Raw genomic sequence first — 16,917 nt, forward strand, 5'->3', positions numbered from 1 at the left:
AATGTGTTTTCCACATTTGTGACTCCTAGGTTCTTTTTGAAGGATCTCTTACTGAAGAGTTCCATGAGCACGTTCAGATCACTCCGATCTCATTGTGACCGAAATACACATTATACATTCAAATGCACAGTTATGCAAACAAACAGTAATTAAAGGCATGCTTTGAACAAAAATAAACGAGGGAGAGAGTTGTCATACCAGTTGAAGACATTCTTCAAACTTCGGGACTCAACGCAACAGAAACCTCTACCTGATCAACTAACGCCCAGCAGAAGCATTGACTACAGTAGCACAAACAACTGCACGAACACAAACGCTGCGGGGACGACACTACTAGAAAAGAGCCCCAGGAATTCTCGGAGTGAGAACCCAAAGCGTGGTCTTTGGTGAATTTGGTAGAGGAAGGAGAATGAACAGATCGTGTAGGCGATAAGCAAGTGGGAGGGAAGAAGATGCTATCGTATAGCAAGGTGCTTATCTTTAAAAGAAACTAGACGATTGTGTAGGTTTTACTGAACGATTGTTTAGAAAATGGTATACGATCGTTTAGCAAATTCGGCACACTATACAATCGTTAGGGAAGCTATCTGATCGTGTAGGGTGTGTGCGATCGTTTAGACGCGAGGTGGACGATCGTTTAGGCGAAAAGCAACTATCATATAGGCTCTCGATTTACTTAAGCAGTCGTTCGACTATCATATAAAATTGTTTGTACCAGATCTGGAACGAAGAATAATCCCTCCTTCGATTTGCAACCTAAGTTGGAAATTTATGAGAAAATGGACCCACGACATCTGGAGCGTGAATAATTAAAATTTTAAGAAAAATGTCCTTTCAATAAAAATGTGTTACGTTAGCTTTTTATTAGTAATTAACCAAAAGAAAGAAAAAAAAAAAAAAAAAAAAAAAAAAAAAAAAAACCTAATGGGGAGACTTAAGATGCTACCAAAAGAAATTTCATGGGTAAAATTATTGACATTGAAAACTCAAAGATCCAAATTCTAACTTAAACGAAATATCAAAAAGAAAAGTGTATTTCTCTTTCTTTTTTTTTTTTAATCACTTTTTTCAATTAAAATTATATATATTAAAACTTTCAACCACACAAACTACACTAGTTCTTACCAATCTGACCATATAATTCAACTGACATAAAACTTATATTAATCGATCTCGAGATTAAAGGTTCTATTCTAAAAAAAAAAAAAAAAAAAAAAACTATACAAGCTTATATTTGAAACCAAGAGCAATTTTCCTTTTGGTTTCCATTCTTGTGGAAGAAAAATAGGTCAAAGTTCAAGATTTTCCCTCAAGCCCAAAGTTTTTTGTTTTGATTTTTTTTCCACAAATTTTCCATCAGCGCAGCCATCAAGATCGCATGATGATGAATCTTGAAGAAAAGAAAAAGACCCTCTAATGAAAAGCTTATAAACTATTTTTTCTGTGTAATATTGTTATATAATAATATATACACACATAAGCAAATGTGATGATTAAATCTTCTTCTTCTTCTTCTTCTTCTTCTTCTTCTTCTTCTTTTTTTTTTTTTAATTCAAAGTTTATCATATTTTTGCTTAGTGGGTTGAAGAGTCACTTTGAGGATGGCAGGATCAAAAATTCACCTAACACCATTTATAATAGAATCTAAATTGAAGTTTCTTTTATGTGTAAATTATCTCTTTTAATATGGTAGTATATTATTCAACTATTTTCATAATTGTAAAAATAAGAAATTTCCCAATTAAAAAATGAAAAAAAAATGTATATAACTTATGTATGGAAGATATACCCTATATATAACCAAAAATTGTATTAAAGAAGGAGCTTTTATATTTAAAATCTTATTGAATTGCTATATAGTGTAGAAGGTAGTGCCTTTATACCTTAAACAACAAAGCTAGTGGGGGCAAAAAGATGGGGAGTTTGCCCTTAATTTAGTGAAGTGACTTAAGTGAAAGCTCTCATAATAAAGTGGAATTAAGTTGGTTGGAAAGTGATATGAATTAAAAGAAAATTAATTGAACACGTTTAGTAGCATATTATTTCTTATAGTAAATGGAGTAGGAATGATTTGAATCTCTAACTTTGAAGAAATGAATACATGTCAGTTAGTGACGAACATCGCGACATCATAATAAGACGTAGAGAAAAGCGGGAGAAATTTGCAACTAAGAATTCTTGTTTTTTTTCCCATGACCTAGTGGGTTGGTATTGGAAATAACTACCTCTAATTCACTTATGAAAGACTCCATTAAAGAATTTGACCATGGAACTAATCAAATTGTATTTTATCTTTCAACAACCAACTCCGAAATATTTACGAGTTAAAATTTTAGCTTATCGAAAAAACAATACTAGTTATATGTATCTTGTTTTATAATTACTTTCAATCTAATAAAAGATTGAAAAAAAAAATCAAAATTACCCATGTTTCAATAACTATTGTTCATTGTGAATTGATTTTTTTTTTTTTTTTTTTAGAATAATAGACTATAGTCCAAAGGATATATATAACACACACAAAACTTGAGCTTAATTATTGCTTAATTAATTTGATTATTTGAATAAAAAAGGTTAGTGCATTACAACCAAACACATAGGATGGCTCTTTGGTGGGTGTGTGTTAATCCATTTGGTTCTTTTGGAAATGGCCTTCAAGTGTAGTAGTCTTTGATTTTGACTCCACAAGTGTATCTTGCAAAAAATAGTTGGTACAACTTTTTTTTTTATTATTAATATCTATATTGGCCATTTTTTCATCCTTGAAAACTTATATCATCATCTTTTTTATTTTTCTTTTGTTCTTTGCTTTTAGTTGTTGAAATTAATACTTGTTTTTCTTCCAATTTCTATTCTAGGTGATTTTTCACATTTGTTAAAAGAAACTTAATTCTTATCCAAATTCTAAAAAAAAATATTATTTATTTTAGTTTTCAAAACATTGTTTACTTTTTAAAAAGATTGGTGGAAAGTGAATAACAGAACGAACAAGCTTATAAGTGAAAGCAGTGTTTATAAGCTTAATTTTCAAAAACTAAATAATAGTTATCAAATGAGATTTTATTTTTGAAATTTATGCTACTTTGTCTGCTACTTCTTTGCCATCTTTTGCATATTGTCAAATAAAAAATTGAATTCTTAATGAAATTTTAAAAAATAAAATTTGTATAAATTACCTTTTTAGTTTTTACCGCTTGCTTTTGATTTTAAAAACCTTTTTACAAAAGTAGATTAGAAAATGACTCGTTTCAAATAGAAGAAAATGAACAAAAATATTTACAAATGATAGTAAAATATCACATTTATCTATAATAGATCGCGATAGACTACTATCCGTATCTATCCTGATATAACTAGACATAGTAGTCTATCACTGTTAATCGCTGTATTTTACTATTATGTGTAAATATTTTAAATAATTTTTTTATTTAAAATAATTTTCTATAATAAAACAAATCAACTTATAAGTAGAATTAGAATTTATAAGCTTATAATTTCCAAAAACAGAAAAAAAAAAAAAAAAAAAAAAAAAAAAAAAAAAAAACATAGTTATCAAATAGAGCATTTATGTTTAATATCAACATTTCTCTCTTTCTTTTTAATACAATAAAAGTAGGTATATGAGAATTTAAACATTTAATCTTAATGAAATAAATACATGTCAACAACTATTGAATTATTGAAGTTACATTAGACATCTATATTTTCGAATCATAGGTTTGAATCTCTATCTCATAAAAATCTTCTTTTATATATATATATATATAAGAAAGATTGAATCTCCCCAACTTTTTCAAACACAAGTCCAACTTTTTTGTGCTTTAGGTTACAATTGGCCAATAGTGGGATTGTGCATCAGCCAAGGACAGATGTGTGCAAACTTTGGCTTATTTATCTTCCAAATAAGCACTTTCTCTTCCTTAAAAAAGAAAAAAAAAAAAAATTCGAATTTTCATAGAGACATATGAGCGTAGCTCAATCAGCATAGTGCTCGTATCATCGATTTCGAAGTCAAAAGTTCGATTTTCCCATCTCATACTTTAATTTTAATACTTAAAAAAAAATCCAAAGAGAGATTTTGATTTTGATTGAAATGATTATTTAAGACAAATTTGGAAATTCAAATATTCATTTGAGATCAAAGTAAACTTAGCCGCCACGAAGCTAGTTAGTGGATAGAAATTTACATCCTTCATCATATTTATTTTACATCCATCAAAATTAATGAATTTTTTTTAATTAAGTTTGACTGATTTTGGACATTTTTAGGTGATTAAATAAAACAAATTTATTTAAAAGAAAATTATTACTATTTAATTTTTTTTTTTTTTTTGATAAAAATCCGAAATGATTAGAGAAGAAAGTATTATAAAAAAAGTTAATTATTATTTTAATTTTTTTAAAAAATGGTTTAAAATATACTTTGAAAGTATTTCGAAAGCTACTCTAAATGGTTATAAAAAACTTCAATTTTTTTTAAAATAACTTATTTTAAAAATTAAACAGAAACACATACTTCTTATATAATTATATAATTTTTTATATGGAATTTATTACTAGTTTTCACTTCTCTTGAAAAAAATATATTTAAATATCAAGTAAAATTCGAACAAAAAATTGGGTTTTTCTTTTAAGAAAAAAGTTACTCTTTTAACTTTTAAATTTTGCAATTGTATTGGAGCTAATCCCATAGATAACAAAATAAACAAATCCATAAGTGGGTGTAGCATTTATAAGCTTATTAGTTTTCGAAAACTAAAAACAAAAAGTAAAAAACTAATACATCATATAATAATTATTTAGGTCCCATTTTATAACCATTTCATTTTTTGTTTTTAGTTTTTGAAAGTTTAGCTTATTTCCTCCTCATTTCTTACCGTGATTTGCATCTCTGAAGTATAATGATTAAGTTCTTAACAAAATTCGAAAAACAAAACACAAATTTTTAAAAGCTAATTCTTTTTAGTTTTCAAATTACGGCTTGGTTTTTTAAAATATTGATAAAAAGTGGATAATAAATAAAGAAATTTGAACGTAAACGTAGTGTCTATAGACTTAATTTAAAAAAAAAAAAAATCAAATGGAGTCAATAGACCACCTATTGACGCAAAAAACAAACTATATCTATGGTAAGATATAGTCTTTAAACACAAAAGATTGAACTAAAACACACACTTAAATTATCAATGGATTCGAAAGCTTGATCAAATCCTTTTTCGACCATCCATAAAATCACCGATTGACCTAAAAGATATAATCTGTAAATTTAATATTATATCACTTTAACCCACACAAAAATATTTTTTGTGTGTGTTTTTAAACATTTTGATTTGGGTTTTGATAATGGGATTCTCCCAACCCTTGAGTGTATGCAGCCAAGGCTAAATGAAAAAGGGCAAAAGAAATTAAAAATTGTAGCCATTAGACTCAGCAAATTCCATCCCTTTTCTTGAAAGAACAAAAAGTTGGCTTAAATCCCATTAAGTAATTGACACCCAAAATCCCACACCTATAAATAAAGGGTCTCTCAATCCAAATCTTCCCAACAATCTCATCATTTCTTATGTTTCCCTTTTCATCTCAATTCCAACTCTCTCTAAAACATTATTCTTTGAGAATTTTCAGTTTTGCTTCTGGAGCCAAAAATGGAGCCCTCAATTAAATGTGCCTTTTTTGGCTGCCTATTGATTGTGCTCTTGCCTGCTCTGTGCTACTCTCAAGACAATTTTGTTTACTCTAGAGCCACTTATTATGGCAGCCCTGATTGCTATGGAACACCATGTATGCACATTTCAATTATTTCATCTTCCTTCCTTTATGTTAGGTTAAATTACAAGTATAGTCCCTATAATTCTAAAAAACTTAGAATTTAGTTTTAAAAGTGAGAATTCAATCTCTATGATTTATGATTTGATAAACTTCTCGTAAATAGCCCTACTATTACTTTCGTTACTATTTCCTAACTAAAAGTGTAACATTTGAGGTCCTATTTGATTACAAATATAAAGTTCGTGAAAGAGTAATGACTTTAATAGCAAAACTGTTGAAAATATTTTCATATATAACAAAATGTCATTAGTCTATTAGTAATAAATACTAATAGATATCTATCAGTATCTATCACTAATATTGATAGATGTCTATCACTTTCTATCACTGGTAGACAGTAAAATTTTATTATATCTGTAAATATGTTGGCTCATTTTCCTATATCTAAAAACGGTTATTTTTAAAAACTACTCTTCTGTTTTTAAGTTCTCAAATTATTGGATTGAATTTTGAAAACATTTTTAAGAATAGGAAGCAAACATATAGTACTTATAATCTTATATTTTAAAAAAAAAAATGGTTATCAACCAAGACTTACTTAAAAGATAAGTTTATGATGACTTTGAGAAAAAGGTTTCTCAATAATGTTAAAATTAGCCTTTTTCAAGATTTACCCAATTATGGTAGTGATATTTTTAAATTTTTAAAATGATTTAAAAGTAATTTAAAAGCTCTCTAGTAGTGTTTTATTAAAAAGTCTTTATAGAGAAATTGCTAAAGCATCAAACAATTCTTTAAATTAATTCACTAGAACTTGATGTCTCTTTATGCAATTTCTCTAAAGATTAAGGTAGTAAATTACATTCTGATGCTCTATAATTTTCAGCTGGGGCTTGTGGATTTGGTGAATTTGGAAGGACTGTGAATGATGGCAGTGTTGCTGCAGTTTCCTATCTCTATAGAAATGGTTCTGGTTGTGGTGCATGCTACCAGGTATTTTCATTTATAAATTATCTCTTAACATATATAAAATATCATATATTCATAATATATATATATATATTAACCAATGAATAAGTTTTTATAAACTATTTATAAAGCTTCATTGCAATATTGATTTGTAAAGTTAACTCATCATTTAAGATTTACATCCAAAATATTAGTTCTGATTTTTTTTTGTCCCCTTTAATTTTGGCTCAGTAAAATAGTAGTAGTTTAAAAAAAAAGTTGAAATTAGATCAAAAGATATTATATTGAAATTTATTACCAAAAAAATGAAAAAAAAAAAAAAAAAACCTTAAACTAGAAACAAAAATGATTAATCCCACTTGAGAAAAACTGGTCTTTTTATGCAATACATGACAATTAATTCATTTTGAAAATATTAAGGTTTAAATACTGATTTAATCACTTTATTTCATTTTAGTTAACATAGTTTTAAAATACTTATTTTGATTCACATATATAATTTTTTTTTGTTCATTTTTATCTCTGTATTTTAAAAAGGTTCATTTTAGTCATATTTTAAAAAATGACTAATTCGATCAGTCCCTACGTCTTAATATATATTTCATTTTTAAGAGACCAAATTGAACCAAAGTTGAAACTACAAGGTCAAAAACGAAACTTTTGCAACTACAAAATCCAAAGTCAAAAAGAACATTTGAATAACTAAAATAAAGCAGTACATACAAACTAAAGTTGTATATTTAAACCTATATTTAAGATAAAAGAGAGAGAGGCAAAGTTTTTGGAGAATGTAAAAGAAAAGTTGTAGTATTTGAAATAATCCACTTGCTAATTAAGCATTAAAATAGGATTAAAGTTGGTAATATATAATAATAATAATATTAATGAATGAATGAATCAGGTTAGGTGCACCAATCCAAAATATTGCAGTGGAAGTGGAGCATTTGTAGTGGTGACAGACCATGGTGAAGGGGATTACACTGACTTTATATTAAGCCCAAGAGCCTATGCAAAATTGGCTCATCCAAACACAGCCTTAGAATTGTTCTCATATGGTGTTGTTGATGTTGAATTCAGAAGGGTTTCTTGCCAATACCCTAATTACAATACACTCAAATTTAAGGTTCATGAACATAGTAGATACCCTGATTATTTGGCCATTGTTATCATTTATGTTGCTGGAAAAAATGATATCACTGCTGTTGAATTGTGGCAGGTTTGCACCTTCATCCCTTTCTAATCATCTTCATTACCAAGATTAATTAGGCTAACAAGAAGATTAATTCATGTAAGATTTCATAAAATTGTCATTCATTCTTCAAAATGCGATAATCTCCGTTTTTTCCCATCAACACGTAGCATTTTTTTTTTCATTTTCTTAAAAAAAATATTTGGGAATTAATTATTGTCAAATAGTAGAATTATTGAAAATATTTACAAGATATAACAAAATTTTGGAACTATCAATGATAGATGTTGATAGACATTAATAGACTTCTAGTATTGATAGTTCTAAAATTTTGCTATATTTTGTAAATATTTTGATTCATTTTTCTATATTTAAAAACAATCCTTAACCAAAAATCTTTGTTTTTCTCCCTACGAAATGTAGGGAAATTTTTATCAATATAAAAATTTAAAAAATATTTACATTTTATAGCACAAATTCTAAAAGTGTTTTGTATTTTTTTTAAACTTTTTGCTATAAAATATTTTTTATTTTTGAAAAGATCCCTTTTTAAAATACGAAAAATCTCGATTTTTTCATGCTGAAACATGGCTTTTTTTCTTTTAAAAAATATTTATCAATTAATTATTACTATTTGATGCTCATTCTACAAAAGTTGTGTTAAGAGAGAGATCTAGCAACATTCTACAAAACTACTTGAATGACACATCTCATGATATATCATTGCAATATACACATGTTTCATAATGCAACAACTCTTAGTAAGAATATAGTTATTAGATGTGATAATTAAGATGTCATAGTTGTTATTGGTGTAATTAGGGGTTTGTGGTGTATGGCAGGAGGATTGCAATGAATGGAAGGGGATGAGGAGATCCCATGGAGCTGTTTGGGACATGGCAAACCCTCCTAAAGGAGACATAAAATTGAGATTTCAAGTGAGTGGAAGTATGGGATATGGAAGATGGATGGTGGCAACCACTGCTCTCCCAACTTATTGGAAGGCAGGAGTTGCTTATGACACTGACATTAACCTCTATTAATAGGACTTGCTTATAATATATTTATGTTATGTGTTTTATTATGCAAATGAAGAGTAGGAGATCAAATTATTTAGCATATATATATATATATATATATGTAATACATAAGTTATGGTGATTTTGGTTTTGGTTTTTATGTGGGGAATTTTGTTTAAGTTGTTATTTTGTGGCTATTTATATGGTTGGGTGGTGAATATATATATATATATATATTTCTAGGGTTGTTGTAATGCCCAATGATGTGATTTGTGTACTTTTGGAAATTATGGTATGTGGTGGAAAGAAATATGAATAAAACTTCAACTTTTTTGTTTATGGATCAAATAATTACTCTCTCTTTCCTTTGGGAGTTTTCTAGAGCTCTTTTCCACTTTCACCTCTCTTTTGTTTATAAGTTTATTTGGAATGATTTTCTAAATACTTCAAAATACTTTTGAAAATTATGATAGGTAGTTTACTAGTAGGGATGTTTGAAAAATCCGATGACTCGAAAAACGCAATTAACCCAACCTAACTTTTACGATTTTGGTGGGGTTATCAACTCATTTAGGTTTGATTGAGTTCAAATAAATTAAAATTTCATGGGTTAGGTTGGTTCATGGGTTCACCTATAATAACCTAATTCAACTTGAACCAACTCGAAATTATTATTAATTTTAAAAAATATGTTATTTTTTTACTTATGATACAATTATATATACATATATTTTTTTTAATTTTATTTAATTTCTTTGTATTTTAGATAATTTATTCACACATACCTACCATCATTTATGTAAATGATATAGTAATATCATTTTAAATATAGCATAGCCTAATAGGACTGCTACAAATATCTTGTATAAGAAAAAGTGTTAAAGAAGGTCAAGAAGACCACCATAGTTGGAAAAACAATACTAAGGACTCCTAGAAGCTAGCATAAATTTCTTAAAAAACGTAAACATTTGAAGAATGAGTAAATGAGTAGACGAACCACCCTAAACAAAGTGGTCAAGGTTTTTGATAAAAAGTTGTTTCTAAAAGTACTCCTTGGCTAAGCACTTTAAAGGGAAGCAATTGATAACGAAATGATATTCACAAGTGTAGTTTTCTAATTACCAATGCAAGTTTTCCTTCTAATCAAAACATGACCCAATCAAACAACTTCCATTGAGAAATGGAAAGAGTGAAATTTTACATGAATGTAGATTTGGTAAAGTTGAGGTATCCATAGATGCCAAAAGCTGAAACTCTCCATAGCTGTAAACAACGACGAGAACAGGTTAACAGTTCCAGATACGAAAAGGAGGTCGTACCATCGGTGGAGAGAACACCGAAGATGAAGAACAATCATTACAAGAATTTTTACCTGTTTCGATATTTTTTTTTTTCCGATGCATTCATTTTTGTTGGCATAGGCGTATTTATCTTGACCAAAATTTAATGTATCTGGCCAAAATAGAGTAATGTACACATTTTTTTAAAAAATTTATGCCAACAAAAATTGAAACTTTTCCCGACAAAAATATGTGTAGGAAAGGGTCTTTAAAAACCTTCTATTCTCTTCCCCTCCCCTCACTTTTATTTTCCCCCCAATTTTTTCTTTCTTTTTCTTTTTTCTTTCTTTTTCTTTTTCCTTTCTCTTTCTCTTTTCCCCCTTCTTCTTTCTCTTCTCTTTTATGGCCAACCCCCACTCCACCCTTTTTTTCCCCTTTTTATTCTCTTTTCCAGCCAAACCCAGCTTTCTTCTCTTTTCCGGCCAGCCCAACAAACCAATGGCCACCCCCAGCTCCTCCGACCACCGATCGAAACCCCCGCCCCCCAGCCACCAGCCTCCCGATCCCCTCTGTCTCCTTTCTTTTTCCTCCCCAGTTTTACATCCCTTCCCTATCTTTTATCCCAGCCCGAGCCCACTCCTCTGTCCCTTCCCTTTCCTTTTCCCAGCCCCTCCCCCTCCCCCTCCAACCCATCCATTTCTTCGATTTTCAATCGCTCACCCTCCCCACCCATTTCGTTTCCCTTCTTTTAAGTTCCCCACTGATTAAAATCTCCCCTCATTTCCCTATTATTTTCCCTTTCTCCCTCCATTTTTTTTTACACAAACGGTCACCTCTCCAATACCGAACGCCAACGCACATTGTCGCACACTACTTTCGCCACCGCACGCACTGGTTGGTACTTTTTCTCTTTGCTTTTTTCTATTAAATATTATTCGTAGGTTTTGTATATATTATTATTCTGATAAATGGTTTTGTTTCAGATTTGAATTATGATATAGATTTGTTTATGAATGAAATTGTTGTTCTATCTTTGGTTTATATGTGGATGGATATAATGAAGGATGAATTATTTGTGTATTTTGATTTTAATTTTGTACATGAGATTCATTTGTTAAGATTGAAGTTTAATCTTTTGTTAAGATTGAAGTTTAATCTTTTGTTAAGATTGAAGTTTAATCTTTCCTTTTTATGGATATAATATGCTTTAAGTTTTATGAAATTGCTAAGGATGTTTAAAGAAAATTACTAAATTTCACACTTTTTACTTGCTAATGTTAAATCATCGATTGATCCGAAAAATATAAGTTGATAGGTAAATGTAAATTTGATATCATATCATTTAAAAAAACTCTAGTAAAGAGTTGTTTTAAAAAAAAACTCTAGTAGAATTAGAAAATGGAAAACATTTGACCCTTTAGCTTCATTTATTTAGTTTTTATCAATAAAGGTTCACAATCGTAAATATTTGACCATTTTTCCTTATTAATATTCTCGTCACATGCTTGATGCAGACCGACCCTTTTGTAAAGTAAGAAGGGAAGGAACACTAGAAATATAGTGATTTCTCTCTTGTTCTCATCATAAAAGCCTAAACTTAGAGATAATGGAAAATCTCCTTCATATAGCCAAAACTTAGACATGCTGTATTTATTTGGTTCGACGGTCAATAAGGATTAGATTAAGCTTAGAGATAGATTCTCGAGAGTACATTGACGGAGTTGCAAAGTTCATGGAAGTGACAAAGTGTCATGTAAATGGAGAGAGGAAAACGAGATGCCCGTGTAAAAATTGTCAAAATTCAATGTCTCAAACATTAAATGGAGTAGAACGACATTTATTTGCTAATGGAATATCTCCTCCATATAGTCAATGGATTTATCATAGAGAACCGATAAATTTAGCTCAATTTCAAAGAGTCAGGACTCCTTTAGCTCCTTCAGTGGATGATGGATCAAGGGAAGAACCTACTGCACACAATGATGATGATGAGTTGTTCAATCTTTTAAATGATTTGCAAGGACCGATGAGAGAAGGGGGATATGATGAAAATGAAGAAGACTTGGAGATGAAATTCCTAAGAACATCAAACTAAGGGATACTTCAAACATTTTTAAGGAGTTGACGGATGAAGCACGTAACACGTTGTACCCTAGTTGTACAAATTTTTTCTCATTGAACTTCTTGGTGAGATTGATGCATATTAAGGTTCTCAATAATTGGAGTAACAAATCCTTTGATATGTTACTAGATTTGTTGAAAGATGTCTTTCCAACTGGTGCATGCATACCTAGTTCTTTTTATGAAGCCAAGAGGAAATTATGTGACCTAAGACTAGGATATGATTCTATTCATGCTTGCAAGTACAACTACGTTTTATTTTGGAAAAGATATTCTATTGTCAAAGTTGTCCAGTGTGTGGTGAGTCTCAATATAAAATAAAAGATGGCAAGAATAAGAATATCCCTAACAAAATTTTACGTCATTGTCCATTAATACCGAGGTTGAAGCAATTGTTTTCATCAAAACATATTGCTTCTGAGATGCGATGGCATAAGGATAAACAAGTTGAAACCAATGGTGTGTTGCGACATCTAGCTAATGCTGAAAGGTGGAAACATTTTAATAGAGAGTTTCCTGAATTTGCTTCAGACCCAAGGAATGTTCTGTTAGCCTTAGCTTCCGATGGATTTAATCCATTTGGGAATATGAGTACTACATATAGTATGTGGCTCGTGATGCTTGTTCCTTACAATTTGCCACCATGGAAGTGCATGAAGGAATTTAATTTTTTCATGTCTTTACTTATACCAAGACAAAAGTCTCCTAGAAAAGAAATTGACGTCAATTTACAACCACTAATTGAAGAGTTGAAAGAGTTATGGAACAATGGTGTGCGCACTTACGATTGCATGCGTGGGGGGTACTTTTAGTTACGTGCATGTTTGTTGTGGACCATTAATGACTTTCCTGCATATGGGGACTTGTCAGGATGGAGTACCAAAGGTTATCAAGCATGTCCCATTTGTAAACAAGATAGATCGCCGTTTAATATAAGAGGAAAAATCTCTTTCATGGGTCATCAACATTATCTTCCAGATAACCACAATTGGCGTAAGAGTAAGCAACATGATGGTAAATTGGAGCGTAGACTTCCACCCATTGTAATGAATGGAGATGAGATCCTAGAACAAGTCAATGCACTAAACTTTCCAGTACTAAGTAAGTATCCATCCAAACGAGATAAGAAAAGAAAAAGGACTATTAATTGGACAAAAAAAAGTATATTTTTTGAGCTCCCATACTGGTCTAAACTAATGTTACGACATAAGTTAAATGTGATGCATATTGAAAAAAAATATATGCGATAGCTTGCTTGGGACTTTGGTGAATATTGAAGGAAAAACGAAAGACACGACAAATGTCCATTTGGACCTTGAAGATTTAAATATACAAAAGGACTTAAACTTATAAAAAGAAGGATCTAAATTTGTAAAACCACGTGCAGCATATACTTTTACTGCAAGTGAGAAGATAGCTTTTTGTAAGTTCTTGAAATCAGTTAAGTTTCTTGATGGATTTGCCTCAAATATATCACGATGTGTTAGTGTGAATGATGGAAAATTATGGGGATTAAAGACGCACGACTCTCATATTCTACTCCAGTGACTTATTTCTATTGGTGTTCAAGCATAATTACGAATGGATGTGTATACACCTATTATGGAGTTATGTAATTTTTTTCGTGATTTATGTGCGAAAGTAATATGTGTCATAGACTTGGACCGATTGCAATCAGATATTGTACTCATATTATGTATGTTTGAAAAAAAAAAATTCTGCCAGCTTTTTTTGATGTAATGGTTCATCTTGTTGTTCACTTGCCTTACGAAGCAAAGGTCGTTGGTCCAGTTACGTATAGTTGGATGTACCCTATTGAGAGAAGCTTGCGAACCTTGAAACAATACGTAAGAAACAAGCCCATCCCGAGGGTTCAATAGCAGAGGGATTTATCATGAAAGAATCTTTGACTTTTTGTTCCATGTATCTATCTGGAATGAAACTAGATTCAATAAGGACCCATGTAATGATGATTCAATTCTCCATGGCTCAAGTTGTGGAGATTTTTATGTGTTTAGGCAAAATGTACGGCCATTAAGGGGGTCAATTGTGAAGACGCTAACTGAAAATGAGAAAAGAATGGCACATTGATAAATATTGAACAACAGCTTTGAGATAACGTCTTATCATAGGTATGTTTCAGATCCTATATGTTTAGTTAATATCCTTAGTTTTCAAAGTCAATATTATATCTAATGTTAAATTTATGACTAGGGAACCTTTGGGACTAATTCATACTCAATCAGACACAACCTCAGAATTATCTCAAAGGCATCAATCACAATTCCTTGGTTCAAAGATCATGTAAGTATACTTCTTCACTTAGATATTTGAACATCAATAATGAGTTTAAAAAAAATATTGAGTTCCAATAATCCATTAAGTATTAGTAGGTTTACTCACTGCATCAAATAGGAGAAGCATCTGATGATCTTTATTCAATATCACTTGGTCCTTCTAATCAAGTTCGCTCCTACAATGGTTGCATTGTTAATGGAGTTCGTTTTCACTATATTGATCGTGACAATAAAAGATCAACTCAAAATAGTAGCATCATGGTGCCTGGAGAAACAAAAGGAGTTGAAAGTAATTATTATGGTATACTAGTTGATGTATTGGACTTAAAATATAGCAATGAAAGATGTGTGATCCTTTTCAAATGTAAGTGGTTTGACACAAACCCTAAGAAAAGTAAAGTACGACAGGATTTAGGGTTCATGTCAATAAATACATCTCATTATTGGTATACAGATGCACCTTTCATCTTTGCAACTAAAGCCAAACAAGTTTTTTACATCAACAACAATAAACTGGGCAATAGTTGGAAAGTTGTGCAAATTGTCCAAAATAAATACATATGGGACGTTCCAGAAGCAGATGGAGGTGAAAATGATGAATTAAAGTTGTTGGAAGTAGTTGGAAGGATTGAGGTCGATGAATCTATCCAGGATGACATATTATGTCGAGATGTTATTAATCCTACTACTGTAGAACCTCAAGTTAATCCACAACAATTGAATCATAGTGTACCATATTCAGACGATGACGGTTTTATAAATAATGAACCTGAAGATGTAGAAGCGTCCATTGAGAAGAGTTCTAGTTCAAATCAATATCTAGATTCTGATGATCGAGATAGTGAATAACTGTATAACAACACTAGTGTAATTCATAATTTCAATATCTAAATTCTGTTGACTACGTGTAATTTGAAATTTCAGGTGTTATGTACGTTTAAGTATGTTTGATGTTATTCATGTTTTGTATAGTTGTACAAGTATGTTTGATGTTATTCATGTTTTGGCTACGAGTAATTCATAATAATTCATTATTTCAAGTGTGGTTGTAGAATTATGGTAGGGTAACATCAAGATCGTCTAGCAAATGAACTAATGAGGGAAGCTAACACTTTGACTACAAATCCCTCGATAGAGGTAGGAACGACCATCGCATCAGGTGATAGTAGTATGTCTTAGGTTGAATGTCTAAATATTATTGTAACCTCTAATTGAAGTAGTGTATTTGATCTTGTTACAGGATCCAATTCTATAACAAAACGAAAACGTGGGTGAGGGCACAGTCAAAACATTAATTTGGATGTATATGTACATCGACATGGGCAGATCCCAATTACCATTTCTGAGGATGTTGGAAAACCAGTAAGCGTCTTTGCTACAAAGTTTAGCAATGCCATTGGGACCACGACCCGAGACACAATTTCATTGCGTTGTTCTAAGTGGAAGGATGTACCTAGTGATGTATTACCACTATAAAGACTCGTTTATAGGTAATTTTTATGCTTTTATTGTATTAATCTTGTTGGGAATGATGCCCTAAACTCTCGTGTCCTTTAATTTGTAAACACAGTTTTGTATGAATATTTGTGATGTATAATATATGATATTCTCTTCACTACTTGTCTTTGAACATTTAATGTTTTATTTACTTTACCACAAACCAATAAACTAAAATCTCTGGTTGTCATTATGTAATTTAAGCATGTATGTAGAGACATACAAGTGGATCATGTCTTAAGTGATAACCAAAATGATCTATAGTATATGGATATAGGAGGGAAACCTTATCCTGGTAATGCTACGGATACAGCCCGCTTTGTAGAATAATTACAAATGTTGTAACTTGCTACAGATAGTTTAATCCTGATAATTCATGTGAGGACGTGCAAGCGAAGGTGTCCTATACAAATAGTTTGTATAAGACCTGACCACGAAGTGTTAACGTCTCGTTATATAACGTCGTTCATGATAGAAACTTCACTTCACTAGGATGACCATAGGTAACATGACATCAATCCTGAGTGAGTTAGGAACTTCTACCTTTGATGGTGGTCCTTTGATTTGTATGGGTACAAGTGGCCAGGTCGCCCACTCAAACCTACCACTTTGGGGATTCGTCTGATTTGAGAGCTGGGAACTCAGCTACACAAGATGGGTTCCCCGAAGCAGAGGTAAGTAGATAGATTGCTCCCTTAAGGGCTGATCCCAAAGCAAGGGTAAGGGAACTCAGCTACACAATATGGAATTCACTCAACTACACAGTGTTGTGTTCT

The 16,917-nt window shown here is 30.8% G+C and overlaps 1 protein-coding gene and 1 long non-coding RNA gene across 2 annotated transcripts; both read left to right on the forward strand.

Moving 5' to 3' along the window:
• The first annotated feature begins 5,535 nt into the window (after positions 1-5,535).
• On the forward strand, positions 5,536-9,297 carry LOC120078222 (expansin-like B1). The gene is made up of 4 exons (XM_039032444.1): positions 5,536-5,781; positions 6,656-6,762; positions 7,640-7,954; positions 8,770-9,297. Exons 1-4 carry the CDS (start codon positions 5,646-5,648, stop codon positions 8,968-8,970), a joined length of 759 nt encoding a protein of 252 aa, XP_038888372.1. The 5' UTR covers positions 5,536-5,645; the 3' UTR covers positions 8,971-9,297.
• Positions 9,298-10,610: 1,313 nt separating this feature from the next.
• On the forward strand, positions 10,611-16,189 carry LOC120078465. The gene is made up of 3 exons (XR_005482018.1): positions 10,611-11,120; positions 15,697-15,781; positions 15,885-16,189. It is a non-coding gene; the product is annotated as an uncharacterized LOC120078465 (long non-coding RNA).
• Positions 16,190-16,917: the final 728 nt, after the last annotated feature.

This window comes from Benincasa hispida, chromosome 5 (genome assembly GCF_009727055.1).
Source record: "Benincasa hispida cultivar B227 chromosome 5, ASM972705v1, whole genome shotgun sequence".
In the NCBI taxonomy this organism is placed as follows: domain Eukaryota; kingdom Viridiplantae; phylum Streptophyta; class Magnoliopsida; order Cucurbitales; family Cucurbitaceae; genus Benincasa; species Benincasa hispida.

Excerpts from the sequence above, each read along its gene's own strand:
- LOC120078222 (XM_039032444.1), top strand. The coding sequence starts at position 5,646 with ATGGAGCCCTCAATTAAATGTGCCTTTTTTGGCTGCCTATTGATTGTG. Across the intron at positions 5,782-6,655 it reads TGATTGCTATGGAACACCAT|CTGGGGCTTGTGGATTTGGT; the intron begins GTATGCACATTT and ends TATAATTTTCAG. Across the intron at positions 6,763-7,639 it reads GTTGTGGTGCATGCTACCAG|GTTAGGTGCACCAATCCAAA; the intron begins GTATTTTCATTT and ends TGAATGAATCAG.